This window comes from Tachypleus tridentatus, chromosome 2, assembly GCF_004210375.1.
Source record: "Tachypleus tridentatus isolate NWPU-2018 chromosome 2, ASM421037v1, whole genome shotgun sequence".
NCBI lineage: Eukaryota > Metazoa > Arthropoda > Merostomata > Xiphosura > Limulidae > Tachypleus > Tachypleus tridentatus.
In genome coordinates, this window is record NC_134826.1 from 79,218,253 (window position 1) to 79,243,804 (window position 25,552).

Consider the following 25,552-nt stretch of genomic DNA (forward strand, 5'->3'; position numbering starts at 1 on the left):
TTGCAGTACATAAACCTACCCTCTTTTAGTTTTTACAGTACATAAAGCTACTGTTTTACAGTTTTACTGTACATGAAGCTATTTTCCAACAGTTTTGTAGTACACAAGTCTAGCAACCAGAAAAAAGAAAGCAAATTTAAAACATTGACTAGTTCACAAAAGCATGTTAGATTGATATATTGGCTAATTCACAAAACTTTGAATAATTTAACAAAGCAATTTTTCTATGCTCAAGTGAAATTTTAATTTTGCTACAAATTTGTTTTATTAAGTTAGTAAAACAGCAGTTTGTCTAAAATAGGTTTAGTAGTGAATATTTCAGGTATTTGAATATCAAAGGAAATTTAAAGTTACTTAGGAATTCATGAGAAATTGTCTTAATTATTTTAAGTGATACATTTTCTGCTTTATGTGACATTAAATTATGAACCTACTGCTGTTTTTAATGGTCATGTATACAGTCCCTCTATTCTTTATTTGAACAACTAGCATGTTATTAGGCTAAAACATACTTTTGATGTAAATATGCTTTGTAGTCACTATAAAAAAACACAGAAAAAACAATGTACTGGATAGTGAAGGAAAGAAAAAGGTTCATTGGCCACTATTCAGTTCTTCACATTATTTAGCTGTGCAGTAGCAGACAGAGTAAATAAATTTAGTATTTAAAAAGTTGTTTAATTTCAAAGTCTAAGTTCAAGGGAGGTCCAGTTCAATCTACAATTTGATTAACTAGTATAACCCAATAAGAAATGTAGATAAATGGCCAAAAGTTACATAATACTATAGTTTGCAGTCTGTAGTCAGTAGAGGGAAGGTAGTTGTTTTTAATGAAGTAGATCTATGAACCTAAAATGGGTTACTAGAGTCAGATCATTGAGGTGATAAGTTTGTTAAATGAATGGTATTTCCTTTCATAAATTATTAGTAAAGATGATGCTAATATAATTTGATGGATTAAAGAAAACTTGTATGGCATTATTTGGTATCTAAGAAATATTTGGTTAAGTATAAAAGCTTTAAATATTGAAATGACATTTGCAGTGGATGTAAATAAGTTATTTTAACATTGTTTAAAATCAACCTAATTGGTTGATTTAATGGCAGGAGAAAAGCTTCAACAACTTTGTTTTATATGATTATTATAAAAAGCATTGAAGTATGTAATACTAATATAGTATAATACACATTTTACAGATCAGATTTGTTGTAGTTTTTTTAAGATAGCTATTTTTAAAACTTGACAACTAAGATAAAACATCTCATTATAGACTGTTTACCACATGTTATGTATGCAAGTATTTTTAATCTTGTTTTCACAGGGTTGAACTACAGAAGTTCTGGAAAACTTGTATGCTGTAAATATGAACTATCCTGCCAAAGTATACTATGTAAATATTAGAAGAAGCTCCCTGCCCATGACTTTGACCAGAACCGTGCCTTCACCATCCTATAGGATGTACAGTTAACAGATCAGGCTAGTTGCAGTTCTTAACACCTGGCAGTTTATTTCAACATTATCTATTGTGTACTTCTCAATTTGAACCTTTTATTTCAGTATTGTCAAGTACAAATATGCTCATTTTTAGAAATAACTATAATATTGAGATATGGCAAGTTTCAGTATGCAACCACTAAATAATAAATACTTCTCAGGCCACTGCACATGTTAGCATCCACCATTCGAGTGATAATTGTCATATATGAATTTTGTCAGCATAAGGTGTGTATTTAGATATTAACCATCTTACGTTTTCAACAAGCAGTCAAACCACTTAATCATCAAGATGTTGGCAGTGTTATTGTTGGATACTAGATACATATGTATTAGACATCTCAGGGAATTATTGGTCGTATTACTTTTTATATCCTATAATTTGTTTCAGGAATATTCAGTTACTTTACAAAGAATGGAATAGTTTAGTTCAATTTCAAAATCTAATGCTATAGTTTTGAATTATGGGTAATGAACTCAAATGTGTTGAAATAAGCAACTTCTTTATTTAGGGTTCACAAATTAGTTAATGAATGGTTTTAAAGATTAGTTTGTTTGACAGACAAATGTAACTGTTTATTTGGACTTGGACTTTTAGTTAAAAATTGATAAAGAAAGCAAAGTCTGAAATTTATTAATAATCTATTAATACAATGACAGGCTTTAGGGTTTTATTTTTATGTTTTAATCTTGGTAGTTACCTAGATGTTAGCACATGTAGTACATGAAATTTGTATTAAAAATAAAATATCCTTTGACTGTTTGAGGTCTGTATAAAGGTTTTTCAAATCACTCTCTTTGTGTCACAAACATAGAAAGTGATATAGTGGCTTTCTGGGTAGTCAGTAAAACATGTTAATGGTGGTTTTGATAATTGTCATGTTTAACCCTATGTGAATGGTGTTAGTGAAGTGCACCAACCCCTTTCTGTGAAACTAGACATAGCAATGTCTACTATAATTTTGAATTTACTTGATGTATTTGCATGAAATGTTGGCAGGCTTTTAGTAAGCATTACAAGTTTTACAAAAACAAAAAATTAGAATTTTCAGTTAGGAATGTTACTAAAGATTTGTCTATGAACTTGCAGAGTTTATCTTATTCAGTCTCTGACTAATTGTAAGTGCAAGGAGATTTTCAAAAATGTTGGATAAAAATACATTTTTCTTAAAGTTTTGATATTTCATTTGCTTAATCTCTAGAACATCCTTAATAAATATCGAAAGCTTTTGTAAGAAAACTTATTATATATTATGTTTAGTGAAGTCAACAATGTAGGATAAAATGAGAAGTTGAAAAAATATGAAATGAATCTATATTAATTTTATCTTTATTCCAGAATGGCTGCATGTTGTAACAGACAATTATATACCATTTGTTCTTGCAGCCAGATTTAAAGACATTTCAAATCTATATTCATTTTGTTTATTCTTTTCTAGCTGCATGTAAATCCTTAGATACACAGAAAGCCATTTGTCATGCAGCGAGACAGTTTTATGACCAAATGGTTGAGTTACCAGTATGTGTGCTTGAATTACACAATCATACTTTGCTATATCTTTGTTACTACTCCAAGTACTTTGTTTATCAGTTTGTTTTGTTTAAGTTTTAATTTTCTAATTCTTATATTTTATTACATTTTATAACAATAAATAAAACTTGTACATTAAAGAAAAAAAATGTATTTACACCTGGGATCCTGTTTTGTTCTGTTTGTGTGTAGGCCCTTTTCAAAATCTAACCATACATTTGTTTTTGTAACAATGATAATAGTACATAAAATAACATTAACCAGTCTTTACATGTTGAACTGTTAAGAACACAAAATATTGTTATGCACAAAAAAAAAAAAGTGTACCAAGTTAGAAGTCTAGTTAAGCTATAAAAGGATTAAATAAATTAAGATGTTCTGCACAATATAATACAATGAAACTGAGGCCAAGTAATTTAGAAGTTGTTATAAGAATGAGCTATACTTGTAGAAAATTCAGTTAATTAAAATATTCTTTCTATTCATAATAAAAGGATCCAATAGTGAATGTCAGAGTATTATTCATGTTTATTGAAAGAAAATATGTTAGGAGGGAATCACATGTGGCATTGACTTTCTTGTATATATCTCAGTAAAGCAAAAGATTGTAAGCTATAAGTTTACAGTTTAGTAACATCTATAGTATTAGTATGTAATTTGTGCCAAACTCAAAACAGCATTTAGAGGTATGAAAAAATTTAAAATGAGAAATTTGGAGTTAAGAAGTGTTATGTGGTTAAGAATTTATTAAAGTTTAAATTAAGAAGTGAAAACGTATTTCATATCAAAAGTTGAATTATAAACTACATTTTAATGTCAAGTTGATTGATGATAAACATAACTAAATGTTGAATGTAACTATAACTAGGTTATGACATGTCCACTATGACTCCACTCTTTTACTATACGTGTAGGGTTAACTCAGATTTCGGTCATTTCTAACTGACGTAAAATATACAACAAAAATTATGTTCCTGTGGAACATTAACCAGTATTTACATGCTAAACTGTTTTCTTTTGCATTGTGAATAGTTCTTTATCTGAAACTCAACATTCAGTGTTAAGCTTAAGCCTCCCATTAGGTCTTATTTTAAAATATTTAGTAATCTTTCAGTGTAAGTGTGTCAAAGACCACTACCTACATTTCATGTTGTCTTATCTGTTCATCAAACTTACTACCATAAAAGTAAAATTTCCTTAAATTTGAAGAACTATTTATCCATCAAGCAATAAAAGTGACTGGTGAAGTCAAATGCAGTTGCAACATGCTTGAAAAAATGTATTCTTCTAATGATACTTTTTATAAAGCATAAGCCCCATAACTGCTCTGTATACAGTCAAACACTGTGGAATGACCAGCTAATGTATAGATAAGAATGGAATCAGTGTAAAATGTTAGTGAAGTTTATTTGTTTTTGTTACATCTTATGCTTTAAAACTAATTTAGAAATTTGGAGATAGATATTTCTTTTACAAAAGCAAATTACTTAGATAGTGGGTGTGTGGAAATTTGGCACATTGACACATGATACATTGATTTAGAATGAACATTACGTTACAGTTCTGAAATAGGAAAAGAAAAATTATGTGAATTTAACTTATTTTCAAGCCATATTTGAGTGTTTGTTCCTTTAGCAGTTATTGGTAAGTAATGGCTTTTATTATTTTAATATGTATTTTTATGGTAAACTTAATATAAACAAAACAAGAAAATACATATGTATTAAAATGTCATACATTTACTTTTCCAATGCATAGTTATGCCCTATGTTTTTCAGGACAGCTGGTATGAGTATTAACACTTTTACTAAAATAAAGCAGAGAACAACATTTCGACCTTCTTAGGTCATCTTCAGGTTAACAGAGAGAGTTTGAACTGACCATTGCTGGGCATGTGTCTTAGGGATGAGAATGTAAATGTGTATGGGATTGTAGTTACATGTTAAGTTATTAATTAATATTTGTATAAAGGTGTTCCTTTATGTTGGTTTATACCTATACTATTTAATAACGTAACATCTAACTTCAATGCCACCTACAATCCCATATACATTTATATTCTCGTCCCTAAGACATGCCCTACAACGGTCAGTTGCAAACACTAATTGTTAACCTGAAGATGATCTTAGAAGGTCGAAACGTTGTCCTTTGCTTTATTTTGGTAAACGTGTTAATACCCATACTAGCCATTCTGAGATACATTTTAACTTCAAGTGAGTTTCTCTCATCACCAATAGTTATGCCCTGTACAGTTTTATTATGATTCATTTAACATGGTTTCAATTATGTCTTTAACATTTAGAAATGGTAATTGCAGTTTATGGTGTGATGTATTCATTATTGTATTTTGTTGTTAGAGGCTGTAGGTTCTAGGATCTTTTCACTGTGATGTTGGTTTGGTAAATAGCATATTCTAATCAAAATACTAGTTTCACATATACATTTTTATCACAGTTTTTTCTTAAATTCAAATAAAATAAAGGCAGGCTATAAATATGCATCTTTAGGAAACAGTTAATCTTTAACATATTAAGAATTTTTTCATTTTTTAATCAGTTTTCCTAATAGTCTGAATAAGTAATCTTGTTATTTATGAAACTCTTTGTAAGATATTATTTTCAAATATTCTTATACCATTTGTTTTGTTATAAATGCAGTATTGATATAATATTAACTGATTTTCATAATAAATGTTCTACTTGTTCAGTCTAGCTGTTAAAAAGTATAATTCACATCTTGTGGTTTATTCTGAAAGCTGTGCATGTAAATTGATACTGATCAAATGATAGTTTGTATCCAATAAACTTGACTTTCTGCTATAAATGTATTGTTTTTCTCTGGAGTAAATTTTGAATAAATGCCCTAATAGTAACAGAAAAGGTAGTGTATGATTGGACAAACATGTATGACTTGTTATTCTGGTTTGTATAAGATTTTTTTTAGCATTTATTCTTCAAAACACTATACACGTCTGTTTTGTATAAAAACTTATTATTTTGGTGTAATGTTTTTTCGAAACAGATTGACGCATTATTCAGAATATTCTTTCTACTTGGTGTAGAGTCATGCCTTGTCACTTGACAATCGTTATAGATTGTTCGACTGTCCATAAATGGTATGAAGCAAACGGACGTTTCCAGTGCAAGAAGCGCTATCTGCAAACCATATTAACCAGAATTCACTGACATCGCTCTGTTATGTAGGCAAGACAGCTTGTCAACTTACAATTAGGACACTAATGACATATATCATATTTTCAAATAGTCCTGTTTCCTGTTAGTTAAATCTGTTGGTGGGAATCATGTTCATCATTTAGAACCTGAAAATTAATATTTAAAAATTCTACAGCATATCAGGTTTTGTTATGCAAATAAATTTTATAAATTCTCTAAAAAATTAAAAAATTTTACATTAAATTAAATCACTGTAGTTGTGCAGAAATAGTAAAACGTGGATAACTTGTTCAGACTATATTTGTAAGTAGCGTTGAAATCAAAGTATATATAAATGTAAACTTCAATACTTAGCCTGATACTTTATTAGTTAAGTCCGATATGAAAACCGTGTAGTTTGTTTTCATACACTGCCATACATGTTGACGTATACTAGACTGTTTTTAGTGATGTTAGGATTAATCTTTCATTTTGTTTTCAGTTAAGAAATTGTAGGAAATTATTAGCAAGGTTTATAGCTTTAATCTTTATGAACTCTAAAATGTAACTTTGGTTACTTGACTTGTAAGCCTAAAAATTTTAAAACAGCCTCACTTAAACTTGTATTACGTGAGCCGACTCGTTTATGTACTCAAAGTTTCCAGAATAGTTTACAAAGTAAACATTTTTAGTGCATTTCTTAAATAAATAGCTTATTTTGAATTCGATTAAAAATTACCCAGAAAAGGTAGTCGAATACAGTAATAGCAGATTTTAATTAAGTAGACAAATAAATAATTGTAGCATCATTACACTCAGGATACCTTTGTTCACAGAAGAGATCACTTCTTATACTACTATATCAATGTGCAACCTGTTTAATATAATCGTTAACAAAATAATGTATGGCAAGCGTGTGAGTTAAAATATAACTTTGTGTTTCCACAATTTGTCATGTGAGAAATGTAGCAGAAATTTCTTTAGTTTGTATGGAAGGAAGAGCTTATTACAAAAATAGATGCAAGTCATCTAAATATGTTCCAGAGTAGCACCCGTTGTCCAAATTAGGAACATTAGATCTTGCAAGTCCACCTTAAATGCTACAAGTCATCTAGACGACTTATTGAAGGACAGTAAAAATCTGAAAAAAACAACAAAAATGAATATCATTTTCGGTAAAAAAAAGCAAAAATACAGTGAACAAAAAAAACAACTTTCACCTTGAGAAAATATGAGACGACATAACTATTTTCTATATGAGAAATTTATATGCAAAAACGGCTCGTTTGGGTTGAGAAAACACTTTTACATAGAAGAGCGAACAACGTTTCGACAAGTGGGTTTCTCGTCATCACTGATTATTTTCTATATGCATGCCTATAAAGAATATAAAGAGCTAAATATGCCATGTTTCTATAGGTTCACACGTGGTCGGCTCTATTTCCAGTTCGTATTTTCTTGTTTTGTTTTTCAATTTTAAGGAAGATTATTTATCAAAATATAAATATTGGTCCATGTGAAATGAGCTTAAATTGGCCAGATTGAGAAGGTGTGTGTGTTTTCTTACAGCAAAGCCACATTGGGGTATCTGCTGTGTCCAACGAGGGGAATCGACCCCTGAGATTTTGGCGTTGTAAATTCAAAGACTTACCGTTGTTCCATCGGGGGACAAAATTGAGAAGGATTGTTGTATGTCATATGACAATAGGCAATATTTAGAAATTTTGTTTCATAATATCCACCAATTTGAACTAAAGTGTAGGAAGGTCCTTTAGGAGCCTATGTTTGATAACAGAATATCGGTTATTCAAGATGTTTACATATACGAGATGTTTGAACCACTGTATAAGAATCAACATTTGTCATACTGCATTTTTGTTCTAGCCTGTGGTAGAAAGTAGGATACCTATACAAGATCACCGGGGTGGATAATACAGGTATGTTCCAGAAAAATTATATCGATGTCACAGAAGGAAAATATTACATGGAAACTCTAAAAAATTGTGATAACAGAGAATACATCATTTTTATACGAAGTAGTTTGTACTGAATGAGTTATTATGGTTTCTGAAACATCAATATTTTTGCTTTTTAAACTAACTACTAAAAAGAACAGTTAGCATTTACCTTTCACTAAATAGCATTGTTCTACTTAAGCGAGATTTCATGTACTCACCATTAAAAATAATTTAATTGAAAACTTCTTAACACAAATATATATATATATATATATATTATATCATATAATCATATATCAATATTATAATTATAATGGTATAATTATATATATTATATCATATCATATAATCATATATCAATATTATAATTATAATGGTATAATTATATATATTATATTATATCATATAATCATATATCAATATTATAATTATACTATTATATATATGCTATACACTTTACAACACACACAAAAAATCAATACATATTTGCTACCTTAAGAAGTAAATCCATATGATGTAGTCTACGAAATAGTAAATGCTCAAAGAAACATATGAAGGTAGAAGTGAAATAAACATGAGATTTTAAACCTAAAACATATACGGTTTCTACAGTGTCTCATGTTCTATTGATAACATTAAAATAAGCCTTTATGCACGTTTAAGAGAATATATCTTTTTTTCCACCAATATTTATCGTGGGCTGCAGAGATAGTTAGAAAAACAAACCTTCTGTGGTCTGTATTTATTCACCATAAAAATATGTCATGTTCTTCAGCGTATAACATACACCTTACAAATACATCACTGAAAAAGTCTATTTGAATTTTCAAGCGTAATGCACCAGTCACAATAACGAACAAAAATTCATATGGGATAATTAATATAATGTAATTCAAAACATCGGAAAGTATTCACATTTACCTCCTTAGAGTTAATCACTACGAAACTTTAGAAAAACTGTACCAAAGTAATATTAAAACGAAGTTATTAATGTATTTTAAACATTAGATTTTGTCCTGGACAGTGATCTTAACGAAAAATGTACGTGATTAAAGTATTCACCCGTGTGTGTCATGGTAATCATATATAACGTACTCAAAATATTGTCAAAAACTCTAAATTACTATTATTAAACAGTTACTAACCGTGACCATATCTATGTCACCTACTCTAGACATTATCAAACTCTAAAACAATAATATTAAAAGTAAGTATTAAAGAATATCAAAGTTATTAGGAGAGTATCCCATTCAAGAAAAAATACAAACTAATTATTAACTAAAGGAAAATTAAGAATAATAAAAGGTATTTAAAATTTTTCCAGGGTGAGCCATTCCTAACAAGTAGCCAGTAAACTGAAACTTTATATGAAGCACGCGATTCGTCATAATATAGACTACAATATAACGACCAAAAAATATATTTTTATAGTTTAAACAATAGTTTACTTAGCATACTACAAATACCATGGAATCGAAACAGTTGCAAATACTTAATATATTCAACACTAGGAAAAGGTTATGACAAAATTACTAGTGAACAAACAGTAGAGAATAATGCATGACACATTACTGAATAGCAGTTACACATTTATGTGAACATTAAAGGAGGGTAAAGATGTGTTTAAGAGCATCAAATACACGTAGAAGTAGAAAAAATGTGAAGGATAAGATAATATCATACACTTTTGAGAGCGATTTGCACTATACCTGAAAAAGGTAATATAATACCATATGCATTTGAAATCAGTGCCTTCTATATCTGATGAGGTAACATAATGTACATTTCATGAACTTTAAAAAATAAAATACAATGCTTAGTTTACTAATGTAATATATAAACTACATGATTGAAGAAAACAAGACAACTGTATGTTTCACAAACATATTGTTTAATCATGACCATTGTTTAGTTATTAAAGGCATTATAAGGAACAGGCTGAAATCTTTTGCAACAGGGTTCATGTAACCTTGAAATCCACCTAATGGTGTAAGAAGTGGGGTAGGAAAGAGTTGCAAATACTTAATATATTCAAACTAGGAAAATGTTATTTATTTCTAAAAATTCCAGGCTATCTAGTTTGTTTTTTTTAATTGTCTTGTTTTTTCCCAGTTCTGTAAGTATGAAGTTTCAAGTACCAACGGTTTCAAGTATGAATTATATAATATACAAACTGTTTACTTTTCATGTCAACTTGAATCATTTAGCTAAAAGAAGACTACAGGTGTTTTGGATAAAATAATATATTATTTTAGTTGAAAATATGATATATATATGTAGCATGTAGAAACGTATTACAACACTAACAACTGTATTTTATCAGATACACGCACAAAATAGTTCTTGGTTTGCTATAAAGATTAACTTGTAATTATTGAAAACTAATCCTATAAAAGAATTATTTTAAAATAAGTACACAACTAATACATTTAACTTTCTTTTAATGTTATTTATTATTTAATATGGCCACTTTTGGCATCTATGAGAGGGTGGCATCTTTGTGGCAAGATTACTATTTTTTTTAACAGTCTTTTTGTAATTTGATTTCATTTTTTATGGAAATTATGTCTAGAAACTTTCTTTGGTACTTTTGTCAGACACAAAGTCTAACAAATTACATATATGATTTATAGGGTTAAAGTCTATACTTTATAGCAGTCATTACATTCACTGGATATCTTGAACATGTGTTAGGGCCCATTATCTTTTTAAAATATGTAATTTTGTCCAACTAGCTTCTTTCCATGGAGTACAGTGTTATGAACTGATACGCTGTGAAACCAACTTTTGTGAAAATAGTTTATAATATTCACTGTTATTGATATCACAAATCACTCCTTCACAAAGACTTGATTGTTGACACAAACCACTCCTTCACAAGGACTCATAAATACTTGATTGTTTACACAAACCACTCCTTCACAAGGACTCATAAATACTTGATTGTTTACACAAACCACTCCTTCACAAAGACTCGTAAATACTTGATTGTTGATACAAACTACTCCTTCACAAAGACTTGATTGTTGACACAAACCACTCCTTCACAAGGACTCATAAATACTTGATTGTTTACACAAACCACTCCTTCACAAGGACTCATAAATACTTGATTGTTTACACAAACCACTCCTTCACAAGGACTCATAAATACTTGATTGTTTACACAAACCACTCCTTCACAAAGACTCGTAAATACTTGATTGTTGATACAAACTACTCCTTCACAAAGATACATAAATACTTGATTGTTTACACAAACCACTCCTTCACAAAGACTCATAAATACTTGATTGTTGACACAAACCACTCCTTCACAAAGACTCATAAATACTTGATTGTTGACACAAACCACTCCTTCACAAAGACTCATAAATACTTGATTGTTGACACAAACCACTCCTTCACAAAGATACATAAATACTTGATTGTTGATACAAACTACTCCTTCACAAAGACTCATAAATACTTGATTGTTTACACAAACCACTCCTTCACAAAGATACATAAATACTTGATTGTTGACACAAACCACTCCTTCACAAAGACTCGTAAATACTTGATTGTTGACACAAACCACTCCTTCACAAAGTCTCATAAATATTTGATTGTTGACACAAACCACTCCTTCACAGAGACTCGTAAATACTTGATTGTTGACACAAACCACTCCTTCACAAAGTCTCATAAATATTTGATTGTTGACACAAACCACTCCTTCACAGAGACTCGTAAATACTTGATTGTTTACACAAACCACTCCTTCACAAAGACTCATAAATACTTGATTGTTGACACAAACCACTCCTTCACAAAGACTCATAAATACTTGATTGTTGACACAAACCACTCGTCAACGTTTCATTGAATATATGACTCACCAGTTGGAACCAAACAGTTCATAGATTCAACTTTCGGGATTTCTTATATACACTCTTCCACAAATACCATGTTTCTACAGTGTACAGGAGACGATACTTAAAAAATATCTCAGCATGAACTGGTGATGTCACTAGCAATGTTTTTACCAGCTTATCTTCACTTTGTCAGAGAACTGATTTTTGAACATACAACATCTTTGCAATAAGGTTTCAACTCTATCTACTGTATTGTCTGAGGTAACAGGAGTGACTTTTCTTGTATTTGTCTAATGTATGCTTGTCGGAATTTAAGATTTAAATTACTTTCTTTAATTGTGAGAATAACAAGGTTTTTACTTATATTTTCTAATACTCTAAATATTATATATACTGTATTTTTGTTAAGCTTACTACTCTTCAACAGTAGGTGTCTGTGACTCGTTGACCACAAATTCAACGAAATATTACCATCACGTAGTTCTCTTGATTTCAAAATAATATATATATTGGGAACAAGTTCAACGTATACATAACAGATTCTTCAAACTATAGAGATTATAGGCATGTCATAAACACTATGTATATATAGTTCTTTTCCTATTGTCAACATTTCACTTAGACTTATTTAATTACTTTAGAATTTCATTTCATAAACCGAACTATCTTCTCTATTACTATGACCAAACTATCATAACTCACTCATTCACTTTGTCGTGGAGTTACCACAATTGTATCCTAAATTTCTGAACTCGTCTGTTCCCTTTTCTTATTTTGTATTTTCAAGAATCGTTTGTCTATTTGTCAAACTCCAGTGAGGCTAGTTCAATTACTTTAAAACTCTTTGACGAAATAAGCTGTTCTTTTTTTACTGTTAGTTTTCATCGAATATATTAATTGTTAGGACTATATTAACCGTTAGGCCGTTCCCTTTACTTTGACCGAACTCCTTGTGACTTTACTTTCTCGTCTGCTTTCGTCTATCTACTTTTTCCTGCTTATCTCACACTATTTATATATTTATTACCAAATCGTCTGCTTATTATATTCTCGAATTCAATGAGTTATAAAGACGACTTCCAATACTCGTCTGCTTTTAATTCTCTTATAAATAAAAACAAATCAATCATAAAATGTTCATTCACAAAATAAACAAAATTAATAACATCTAAACTAAAGTTTTTTATATCATGATAGTAACTCATAGTAACTGGTCAACTGTCAAGATATTGTGGTATTTTTCCTAACATCTAATCAGCACCATGTAAAGATTGGTCACAGACTTGTAAAGAATGTCAGTTGTCTCTGTTCTGGGATGTTTATAGAAACGTCACAATACGTTAGTTGTACTGGATGATGTTTTTGAAAATTTAATAATCCCTTACATTTTTACATGTATCTGCATAAACATATCAGAATGTGGAAACATTAAAATTCTGTTAGTGATTTCTAGTTCAGGAATAAAAGCCAAATAATGTTACACCAATTCGAGTTTAGATCTCTTAAACAACTTATGCTATACAGAAAATCCAAGGACTTACCGGGTGAAGGTAACCTGTCTTCATGCGTTAGATGAGTAAGAGGAAATTCTTTTCTAATACCCTGAAGAGATGTCGATCTTCTGAAAATACTTAGTCTTGGTTCAAAGGGTTCTTTTTCGGGATCACTGAAAATACACGTCATATGAGCCTTATTCATTTGGATATTTATGCAATTTCAAAACTAACAAAAGCAAGAAAAAAGTGTATTTTCTACCCAGCGAATAACCTTTATTTCTAATATTCGTTATTTCCTATTAACATTTTCAAACTGTAAACATGCAGTTTTCATTTAAATTTTCTTTTAACAAAATAAAATAGTCCTCCTCTCAGAAATCGCACCATCTACACATACAGTGTGAAAACGAAGGTGTACATGTTCTAACCTTTCATTCCCAGTCTCTGAGTCAGATTCCAAATCTTCCTGTAATGTTTTTTGTAGATCCTGTATCCTTTGATAAGCCATTCTGAGGTCATTCTTCGTAGCTGCTATGGAGGTTTCAGCACCCTCCAGCTCATTTTCCTATTAAGTAGAAGTTACAGGCTATTGTATTCTTTGAAAATACAGCTTTGTAGTTTATTTATTATCAGTATTATTGTCATTTGTTACAGATTACTGGAACAAGTTCTTCCAATTTGACAAAAAACAACAACTAAATGCTTCCTGCCTTTATCATAAAATATAATAGATTAAATAACGTTTACCGTAACTGTTTCTTTTCATTATGCAACCAGATGGGAATTGCAAATGTCCAAAGTCCTACTCCATTGTAGTGGATTTAATTAATTTCTAGATCAACATTAACCTCTTTGAAAACTCCAGATGTTTATCGTTCGATAGATGTCATATGCCATCTAAGCTCCTACCAGTATCACGATTACCGTTACTCCAGAAGATGGTGGATCAAGTCCATGTTTATTGTGTAATGGCTGTAACGTTGCAACTAGGTGCTTTATACACAAGTATCGTTTAAAATTATTTATCATTTTTCTAATTTTCTTTAACTCCAATAACCGATTCTTCTCTCAACCAACTGTTTCTGGGGTTCTTGCAATGAAATGATAGGTATACGTTGTGGTAATGTATAATTTAAATTATTTAGTATACCTCATCATATACACAGAGTTTATTGCAAACATGAATTATTTGGTTAGTGTGTTTAGCTGTCCATCGAGTGTTTGAGATGTGTTGGTGTTGAAAACGCTACGGTGTTTTATAAGAGTGAAATCACATTGCGTTATTAATTTTTAATAACGGACATGTCCTTCAAGGTGTTGGAAATTGATTAGTAGTTTAAAATTAGAGACAGCTAGGTTTGAGACCATATGATTTAAACATAAATGTTTAGTCTACGTGAGCATAAGGAAGCATTCAGATTGAAAATTCCAAACCTACAAATCATTTGATCTATAAGGATTTTACCCAAAGCTGATTTCGCTGTACAACCATAACTACTCTATAGTTTTGGTTGCTAACAAATTTACTCACTACCGACATTACAGTAAGGAGCATATTGTGGTTTTGTTACTAAAGGTGTCACCCAGTCTCTGTATTTTAGTGGTAGAAATTCAATTGAAAAATACATTTACAAGTAGATGTCAAATCATAAATTAATTAAGAACATATAATTAACATGCTCGATATTTCATCATGAGATCTACCTAACATAAAAACAAAACAAAACTGTTTTAACGTTAAGTAAGTTGCTATAAATAGTCGTGGCTAAAATTTTATAATTTTACCTTTTAAAATTAAAGCATCAATATAAAGACTTTCGACTTCAGTTTCCTATGCTGGTCATATGAACGTTTCTATGCACGCGTCTTTGAATTATTTGTTTAGAACTATAGTTTTTTTTTTATAGCAGGGTCTATCTGATAACGACCTGTATAATGTTGCTGAGTAGGTGTCATGTTCACACAACTGACACAGTTCAAAAGCAAGATAACTCACGAGTTACAGTCACTGATTATGACCACCACTGGAGAAGACTACAGTTGATTCTAGGTTTGTCTCGTATCAACGTGATTCTAGCTTCCAAAGTGAAGGGTCTTGTTTTTCAAATGCAAACGAATGCAAAGTGTGGAACTTCAAGATTGTTTCGACATATTTAACGTTACGTTTATTCGGTTACGAAGAAACATCTTACAGAAAACTGTGCGCTCTAAGTACATCATAATTATGATTTCAACACTAGCCTTACATCCGCTGCTCAGTAAAAACATACTATAAAGAGTTTTGGTTACCAGGGGAGTCTTAACTACAGTTGACTACCAGAAGGATAATTAGTTACCATTAATATTAATTAAATCTAATTACACATCAGAAAGGTTTCCTGGTTTTGGCTACTACAAGTGCTTCATTTGACTGTGGAGTAGAATCTAATTTTAGTTGGAACTGCCACATAATCAAGGCGTCAGCGTCGTAAAAAAACTTACTTTTCGTTTACCCTTAACTCTGAAAGAGACAATCAAATGATTTAGAGAGTTGAACCCTCTAGATAGTAAAACACTGGTAGCAGTAAAAAACTTTTATGCAGTCAGAATAATTTTCTATCAGCGAAATATAGGGATCTCCATATAAAATGTGTTTATTACCCAAATGTAAATTAAAAAAAAAACATATTTAATTTAAAAACGTAAAATTTAGAAGTTCAAACAATATTAATAAAAAATCCAATATGGGTACAGCCTTTACAGGGCATCAGTTTTACGTGTCGCCTCCTCCAAAATATATAATAACTGTATCAAAAGAAATCATTTTACCTCAAACTATCTCATCAACTGCATGTTTAATATTTCATTATTTCTGATACTTTCCATAGACACAGCGAGTTATTTTTCAAAACAAATATTAGAAGTATTATGGTGTCGGTCAAAATGACCGACCTTGCAGCTATCATATAACAATGAAACTGTACATTTCATTAAATTTTCTTTGTGGAACATTACGAAATTTGACAAGTTTCTAGGCTAAGATCAAAAACACTTTTTTCATCTTACAATTTCACATTTCAATTGCATTACTTCTATAGTCTGCTTAAAGTTTGCTTCAGTAAAATTTTATATTTCTTATGTTATTTTTTCAATTATGAATAGGCTGATAAAAGGCTAGTCAAGCACTGTATGTACTCCAAAGCCAATGGTTGTGATATAATTGTCGTTTGCTCTCCCGATACTGAAGTAGCAATACTATATTGTCATGTCATAATTATAATGTCATTGGTTCACGCGAAATTCTTTGTTCTTACTAAATCTAGAGCAAAGAAAGGATGCATTGGCATTCATGATACTGGTTCATCTATAGACTAGAAAGGCTGTAAATATTTACTGGCAATTCTCGTTTTGACAAAATAAGATTCAAGGAGCAGTTTATCGCGAATTGGCTAAAACATTTGCCACATCAAGGTTCATCAGAAAGCCTTTTTTTTTGCTTAAGTTTAGCTACGACATATCTAGCATAAATTGTAATGTCATAACAGCTGCAAGACTCTTCATAAACAAGTAGTAATGCCAGGATTGTAAAACTCTAGATGACTTGCTCCACTCAACACTCACATATAAAGCATTGATACTATCCAGCTCCCACTGACAAACTGTTGTGCTGACATATTTTTCAAATGGCAAAACTTTAAAACGTTTATCTGCAATACATTAGTCGTCTACCATCTCAAGTTCTACAGGCTGAGGATGTAATGACGAATTTGAGGCAGCAAGAAATTGCATTAGTTGTGTCAAGGGTTACAGATGTCGTTTCAAGAAACTCAGGATGCAATGCAATGAACCCTATAAATGTGATGATGGAAATGCAAATGGCAAACTAGAAGTAGATTTGGATTCTGACTCTGAACCAACTAGGTGATTTTGATGACAAAATATGTTGTAGTTAAACATTTTTTTGAAACTATCATCATTCGTAAAGTATACTTATAAATTACAGTCAATATCCAACTTCATTTTGAGGACTTTCCATGCCAAGCGTTCCTCAGAGAATGGTGGTGCTAATCCCAGCTTAAAATTTATTTGACTCATGTTGTGCATCTAGTCAGACTGGCTAATTTTGGAGAACAAATTTCATATATACAAAGCATATTACATAAATCAATCAACCAGCTAATTAATTAAACCACATTAAATCAATTAATATATAACGTCAATAATCAGCTAAAAACCACTATGTTACCTAAGAATTACTGGAAGATTTTACTCCCGACTCGTCTTTCGGTTTCGTCACCCAGTATAAAGTTTCACTTCTGAAATATTCATTCTAACTATCCTAATCCTTATTCGTTAGTTTAAAAGTCTTAGTTCAACAGTCTGACCCTCCCTCTACTCATGAATTTTCCTCGACCACCACAGTTTTAGCACTGTCACTCAATCTGAGTTTCATAATTAAATGTCGACCAATATCTATATCATTTTTAACTAATGTAAACAGAGTTCATTTCCAGAGCTTTTTTGTATCATTGGCTGTCTAACTCACAAGATTTATAGAAAGCTCTCAGGCTCTTGCTTTGGTCTCAAATACTAAATACACAGATTTTAGGTACTTGTAAATTTTGTTTGCTAAGTTTGCAAACTTTAAAATCATTAGGTACTTCTACTTGTTTTTGAAATTTTTCTTTGACTGAGATTTTTTAGTATTAAGTATTTGTCAAATAATGTGACTGTTTTCTACTTATTAAACTGATCGGTAGCCAACATATCATTAACTGCGACAGGGACATTATATGTTTCTACTTCCTGTACATTATTTTTATTAAATAATCAAATATAAAATCCTCATTTGCTGTGGAGTAATATTTCTATAATTTCCTCAATTTTAGATATAGCAGTATGTAGTGAACAAGTTGACTATTAGAGTGACTAGTCAGTAGTTTGAACAACGTGCAGTATACAATCTTTAAATATAATAATAAATCCTTCTATTCTTCTAACTGGCTAAAATTGGAAAAGTTTTTCATGCTGAAAAAGTTGATTTCTGAACTTAAAAAAAAAGAGATTATGATATATTTTTTTCACTATAATGTCTCATTTTATATGTAATAATGTGCAAGTTCGTATGTTAATAATCTATCATACCTACCTTTTTTCTCAAAACCAATACGGCCCGGCATGGCCAAGCGTGATAAGGTGTGCGACTCGTAATCTGAGGGTCACAGGTTCGCATCCCGGTCGCGCTAAACATGCTCGCTCTTTCAGTCGTGGGAGCGTTATAATGAGACGGTCAATCCCACTATTCGTTGGTAAAAGAGTAGCCCAAGAGTTGGCGGTAAGTGCTGATGACTAGCTGCCTTCCCTCTAGCCTTAAACTGCTAAATTAGGGATGGCTAGCACAGACAGCTCTCGAGTAGCTTTGTGCGAAATTTAAAAACAAACAAAACCAATACTTCGCTCTGTCTTTCACTTTTCTCCAAACATTGTCTCTTTCCTTCATATCACTAACAACTTCACTCAGTCATGCAGCTCCAGTTTTAATAACTCAGAAACATCAAGATTTGCAACACTACTTTACTTCCTTCGTTCCTTTTATTACAGAAGTTATTCTATACTTTTTTAAATACTTTTTAATCAATAATTTTTATTTCATTACAAACACCTTTTTTATTGTTAGTTGCAAAAAGGCGAACATTAACTTAGGTTTCTTAAAATGAATGATATTTAAGAAAATTTTAATTGTTTAAAGTTTGCCTAATAAACATTATCCAATCATTTTCTTTTGGGCTCGTTCAAGTTTTTCTAGTGTACATTATCTAATCTTCTACTGTTAGTATTAGTTGAAAAATGTCTGAGAAACACTGTATTCGTGATTCAGAAGTGTAGTAACTTCTTTTACTGCAAAGCTACACAACATGTCACATCCACTGGGTCCGCTGTAAAAATGGAACCCCGGATTTTAATGTTATAATTCCGTAAACTTACTACTGCCACACTGGAGAAAATACCTACTGACAAAAAAATGATTCAATAATGAAATTGTATACGAAACTAATTGTTAGTAGTATAGAATAAGAAGTTGAGGGTTTATTTTTTATCAATATCCTTGAGGTTATCCAAGGTTAGCTTCGGCCCGGCATGGCCAAACGCGTTAAGGCACTCGATTCGTAATCTGAGGATCGCAGGTTCGAATCCTCGTCACATCAAACATGCTCGCCCCTTTCAGCCGTGGGGGCGTTATAATGTGACGGTTAGTTTCACTATTCGTTGGTAAAAGAGTTGCCCAAGTGTTGGCAGTGGGTGGTGATGACTAGCTGCCTTCCCTCTAGTCTTACACTGCTAAATTAGGGATGGCTAGCGCAGATAGCCCTCGTGTAGCTTTGCGCGAAATTCAAAACAAACAAACCACGGTTAGCTTCAACACCATATCCTTCGAAACATTTTACTGATTTGTATCATGTATCAAAAGTTAAAAATTCAAAGTTGTAGACAATGATAAATGAAACATTTTAAACCAAGAATTACCAAAAACTAATAACAGTTTAAGATATATATGTAGCTGACATAAACATTCTAACAATATCACGAAGTAGTGTGCTCCAAATAACCAATAGCAACACAGTGACTTCATTATCAATTCTGGTTATTGTTCTTGATGTGCTTACATTGTATCTTATTTGTTTGTTGTTGAGTACAAAGTTTTACATAAAGTTATGTCTGCTTTGTTCACCGCAAGTATCTAAGCCAGATTTTTATCGTTTTAATTCACAGTCTTACCGCTGAACCACATGGTCACTACACACTTCCATGAAACTAGAGTACACGACCTCTAACACACATTTATACCCGTAATTTGTAGTTTGAGGATCGATTTTTGTAATTTTGGACTCAAATATTTTATTGGATACACCTCTGTGAATGACAATTTATAGTTCATGTTTGATTGTTTATCTTATAACAAAGCCACATTGTACCCATTGTCTGCTCTCCCGATAATAAGGCACCAATACTCTATTTCAATATGGTAGTTACAATGTTGAGTCCATGTCTGCTCTCCTGATTATAAGGTACCAATACTATATTTTAATATGGTAGTTACAATATTGAGTCCATGTCTGCTCTCCCAATATTAAGGTACCGATACTATATTTTAATATGGTAGTTACAATGTTGAGTCCATGTCTACTATCCTTATAATGTCACAGCAACACTTTTTTTTGTAATATGGTAGTTACAATACCACTTGTGCAAGCGAAACTTTTCCTTCTTACTGGATTTGAGATAAAGAAATAATTCATTGCCATCTATGGCTCTCGTTAAAATTACTTGTGTCTTACTGAGGGGCTTTTCAATGAATATGACCCTGAATTATCTCAATGATGTTGTAATAATTATTTTCCTATTTTTCTATATCTTTGCGTTATTTACCTGTCAATGGATTTTTAAATTATCTCGTACAGTCGATGTTTGTTATTAATTGTTTTCTATTAAGCATTATCCAGCATCCGGCAGCCTATTATTTTAGCTAATTTGAAACGTGGAAATATATCATAAATATGTAAAAATAATGCTTAACTGCTTAATAATTAATCGTCAAAGGCATGAACATAAATAAACATTTCATTCAGTTAGAAGAAACACAGAATAGTGTTTGTAATGACAACTTTTTGTGTTATAAAACCAACTTACTAAAATGCAACACCTCCGGGTTGATTCAGCCTCCTTCTGCTGCAAAGAGACATTTTCTTTCCGCATCTCTACAATCTGTCGCTGGAGTCGCCGCTGAGTTTCTTCTGCCTGATTAGCCTTGTTCTTTAACAGTTCATGATGTTCCTTCTGATTTCCAATTTCTTCTTCAAGTTTCTGAACTTGTTTCTGTTAGGGAAATTGATGAAGTGAGGCATTAATTACAAACTTTACTTACAAAATATCATAAATCTCTGTCATCTCAGTAATTGTGTTTATGAATTGTATATGTTGGCAGGTCATGATTTAATATATTAAAAAGTACAAGTGATAATATACTATAATATATACATAGAGACACTTCTGACCTCCAAACGTTTCTTTGTTGTGTCCTCTAGTTGCAGCCGAGACTCCAATTCTTGAATGGTTATCTCGAGATTTTTTGTTTCCTGAAGGTCCTGGGCTTGGCTGGTTAGTTGAGAAATTTTGTTCTGTAGTTCAGACACCTACAACAAGAGGAATCAATAAACACTATCAGTCACAGAAGATTCAATAAGAACTTATACAAAGTACACTGAAAAACGAAGATCACCACCAGCTAATATCAGGATAGCAACCTTTCGCCTGAACAACAGTGTGGAATCTATTCTTAATCGGCTGTACCCGGGTCAGCGAAGAACACGATCACAGATTTCTTAGAGAAGATCATGGAGACCAATGCGACACTCATCTTCATTTCAAAGATAGTCGATTCGATCGACATCCGGCAATGATACTGGTAAAAAAAGATTACTGAAGTCACTGTCAAGCTTTCTGAACCTTTCACAGATGATAGCTTGTTATACCTATTATTGTTTTGGAAAGCACGTGTCTGACAGGATGTAAATGTGGTCGGGTTGTCACCAGTATCAATATTTGGGTACACGTGTTTCCAAAGGAGTTAAAATAACAAATCCTTGGAGCAAGAATATTCCTCACATTAATTCATTAGGAAAAGCACGGTCAATCGCTTTGTGCAGTTTTATTGCACAATTTTACAATACAGAAAAATGTGTAACGCAACTGAATATATGATACGTTTTCACATTATTTTATTATACAAATAAGTGTAACGTATAACAAAAATCATGTGGATTTGTCCATTCATTGTTAGGTACAAACCTAGACAATGGGCTATCAGTGCCTTCAACGTGTATCGAAGCCCACTTTATACCATTAGAAGCTTTAACGCTTACCGCTACGCCACTAGTGGATACAGAATTTAAATATGTATGTCCAGTTAAGTACTTAATTATTGTTTACAAGTTTAATTACTATTATGTTTTGAATCTTCTTAATCATTCGATGTATGAAAGTAATCAAAATATCACATAAGATGATTTTCCAGAAACCTTGGTTTCAAGACTTTACTTTATAAGTACGCAATTTAGAATAACTTTGATTTTTAATCTTTAAAACACACTGTCACTGATGAAACTGAAATACCGATTACAATGATAAATAGCTGTAAAAACTACTGGTTTTTCACAATATTCTTGTATTAATGTTCCTACTGACTGCAATTATTTAACGAATGTTTGTAATAATAAAAAAGACAAAAGGTGATTATTCCATATTAAGTATATCTGTAATATTCAGATCATTTTATCACAAAAAATTATGTTACAGGAATAAATGCCTTTCAATTTTTAGCTTTTCTACTGTAGTTGAACAAGTAATTTTTACAGGTCATGTGACATTTGATTAATTTACACTTTATCCCAATACACGTCTATTTCTTACCTTCGATCATTCAGAATCATCTAGATGGCTCTTACCTTTTCCTTTAAAGTTCGATTTTCTGCTTCTAGATCAGAGATGTGTAAAGTTTGTTCGTTGAGGTTTTTACGGTCATTCGACATCTACAAAAAGGAAATTTATATTTTTAAAACAGTTTATATTACAACAGTTTCTTATTACTGCGACCCTTAATGATGCTCATATTGTTAGTTTTAATTAATAAGGCGATAAACGTCACATAACAAGGCCAATTTCCATAAGACTTGAAAGAGTATTAATATTAGTTGCAAAAAACCAAAGTTTACATTTTATCTAGAGAATTTTGGATAACGGAGAAGGTAGAACAATAATAACTCACTCGTTTGTTTGTTTATTGTTAAGCACAAAGCTACACAATGGGCTATCTGTGTGCTCTGCCCACCATGGGCATCGAAACCCAGCTTCTTGCATTGTCATACAACTGTGCCACTGAAGGGGAGCTTCACTTATGATGCGTGTTTCTGTGTTTGTTGTCATTTCGGTACACGAGAAACATTTACATTTTATTAAAATAATGTCTTGTTCACATATAAATTTCTTAAATTTAATTTTACGTAAAGCAAATTTTAAGTAAATTATTCTCTATATAAATCAAGTGAATAAACTGATTATTTTGATATAAGAGTCAGATCCTAAAATTGTGGTAATTAATAATGTTCAGTTCCCATTCTCTTACTGCTGAACTTCAATTATTTGATTTCAACACAAACTATTTCCACAAATCTCCAAGAGTTCGATGAAAATTTAAATATTAATTCGTAAACAGATTAAGAAGTTATTATGAATTCAATGTGTCATCAAACATATTAGATGAGATAGTACTTAAAATAAACGAGTGGGTTGTTTCTGTGTTAATAAAACAAAAAAACAGTGAAACTACTTTTCAGAAATCACACGTAAACTATAAGCTGTAGATGGTCAAAGACCAAGTTAACTCTTTCATATAATTTACCAGATCGAATTAGATTGCTTTCAGTTACAAAATATCATTCAAATAGTAAAAATTAGAATTTTCAGTGTACATTTTGTTCATTCCAATCATAAAACTAGCAGGAGAAGTCGACATGGGTGTCTTGTCTGAATTTTGTTGTCCATATAAGAGTGGCTAAAGCGCGTTCAGAGGATCACCTGAACATGGTGTAAATTTGTAGAAATGTTTACAGTGTCGCTTAATTCAAATCTGGTATAAGATTTTTCGTTTCTTGCCTTTCTTAAAATCACGGGAAGAATGTTTTTTCACTCTAGAAATTTTGTTTGTTTGTTTTGAATTTCGCGCGAATCTACAAGTGAGCTATCTGCGGTAGCTGTTTCTAATTTAGCAGTTAAAACCTAGAGGGAAGGCAACTAGTCACCACCAACCACAGCTGCTTCTTGGAGTACTCTTTTACAAACAGTGAGATTAACCGTCACATTATAACACATCCATGGCTATTAGGGCGAGCATGTTTGGTGGGACGAGAATTTGAACCCGCGACCCTCAGATTGCAAATCGAGCGCCCTAATCTCCTGACCATGCTGGACCTAGCTATAGAAGTAACAGAGGATAATGGGGGAGCCAAGTCGTTAGAATGGTGCCATTGTGAATCTTGAGGGGGATATTAATCTTTCAGAAAAGCGTGAGTACTTCATGTGATTATAATGAAAGTGTGTTGTATTCTTAACAATAATAAAACGCAACATAATATTTTGCTTCTTTAGAGAAATTCTGTTTCATGTAGGCTCTAAAAAAGAATTAAAAATGGGTGTCAAGTTCTCAAACAGGAATACGCATTCACATCTACACTTGGCATTTGTGGAAAATATTTTGTTTACTTATGACCTTATAAAATGAATGTTAATCTTTTACGAAGATATTGTGCTAATTATAAATACAATTTTCTGAATGCAAATAAAAAAGATATAATAATATGTGAACCAAACTCCTATACCTGCTGTACCAAGTGCTGACGAGGCCTCTTCAGGTCGGTTAGGATACGACAGACCAGAAATGCGAAACGCTGGACAACTGTTACGATGTGAGCTGGATTAACTTGGCGAAGTATAAATTAAATATCACACCTTATTATTCTTAGAATGTAACTTTACTGGTGTACATTTCATCTCAGGTTATTTAACTTAGCTTTAAAAAAAACTACTGAATATTTGCGGATTTAAAGAGTTATGATATTAACGGTTTGTTATTAATTTTATTTACAATGATTTTCGGTCTTCGGTAGAATAGCGATAAGTTTACAAACTACAAGACTAAACTATGGAGTTTGGTGAGCATTGAGCAGATAATCTATTGTGTAGCTTTGTGCTAAAAATGAGACATAATACAAACGTAATACTATAAAAATGAGAAGATCACGCGATAAATTTGACGAAATAAAAAACACTGAAACTGTTTTAATATTTGTTATATATGATGTTTAGTTTAACTTCTTTTTATTAAAACTACCAAGATGTTTGTTATATGCCCAAAAACATATTTGCCTCTCAGAAAAAAAGGATGTAATTAATACTATGATAATGTGGTTGAAGTTATCCTATTGTAGTCAGTTCGATAATCAACCATCGAATTGTGATAACCTGTAACAT

At 31.4% G+C, this 25,552-nt stretch overlaps 2 protein-coding genes across 3 annotated transcripts in view; one reads left to right on the top strand and one right to left on the bottom strand.

Annotated features, from left to right (window-relative positions):
* Positions 1–5,849, top strand: part of LOC143244312 (ubiquitin-conjugating enzyme E2 G1-like) — a 44,029-nt gene extending 38,180 nt beyond the window's left edge. The window contains exon 6 of the mRNA XM_076488746.1: positions 1,323–5,849. The gene's annotated coding sequence lies outside the window, so the exon portion shown is untranslated. The remainder of the gene's footprint in view (positions 1–1,322) is intronic.
* A 1,083-nt stretch (positions 5,850–6,932) lies between these two features.
* The window catches only part of LOC143244313 (unconventional myosin-XVIIIa-like), a 103,686-nt gene continuing 85,066 nt past the window's right edge, over positions 6,933–25,552 (bottom strand). The window contains exons 11-16 of one of the 2 annotated variants that reach the window (XM_076488747.1): positions 22,972–23,055; positions 21,523–21,660; positions 21,158–21,343; positions 13,918–14,054; positions 13,535–13,659; positions 6,933–7,319 (exon numbers count right to left, since the gene is read on the bottom strand). In XM_076488747.1, the coding sequence (XP_076344862.1) occupies positions 7,279–7,319; positions 13,535–13,659; positions 13,918–14,054; positions 21,158–21,343; positions 21,523–21,660; positions 22,972–23,055 (711 nt within the window). In that variant the 3' untranslated portion in view covers positions 6,933–7,278. The remainder of the gene's footprint in view (positions 7,320–13,534; positions 13,660–13,917; positions 14,055–21,157; positions 21,344–21,522; positions 21,661–22,971; positions 23,056–25,552) is intronic. The other variant, XR_013025021.1, reaches the window with a different exon arrangement.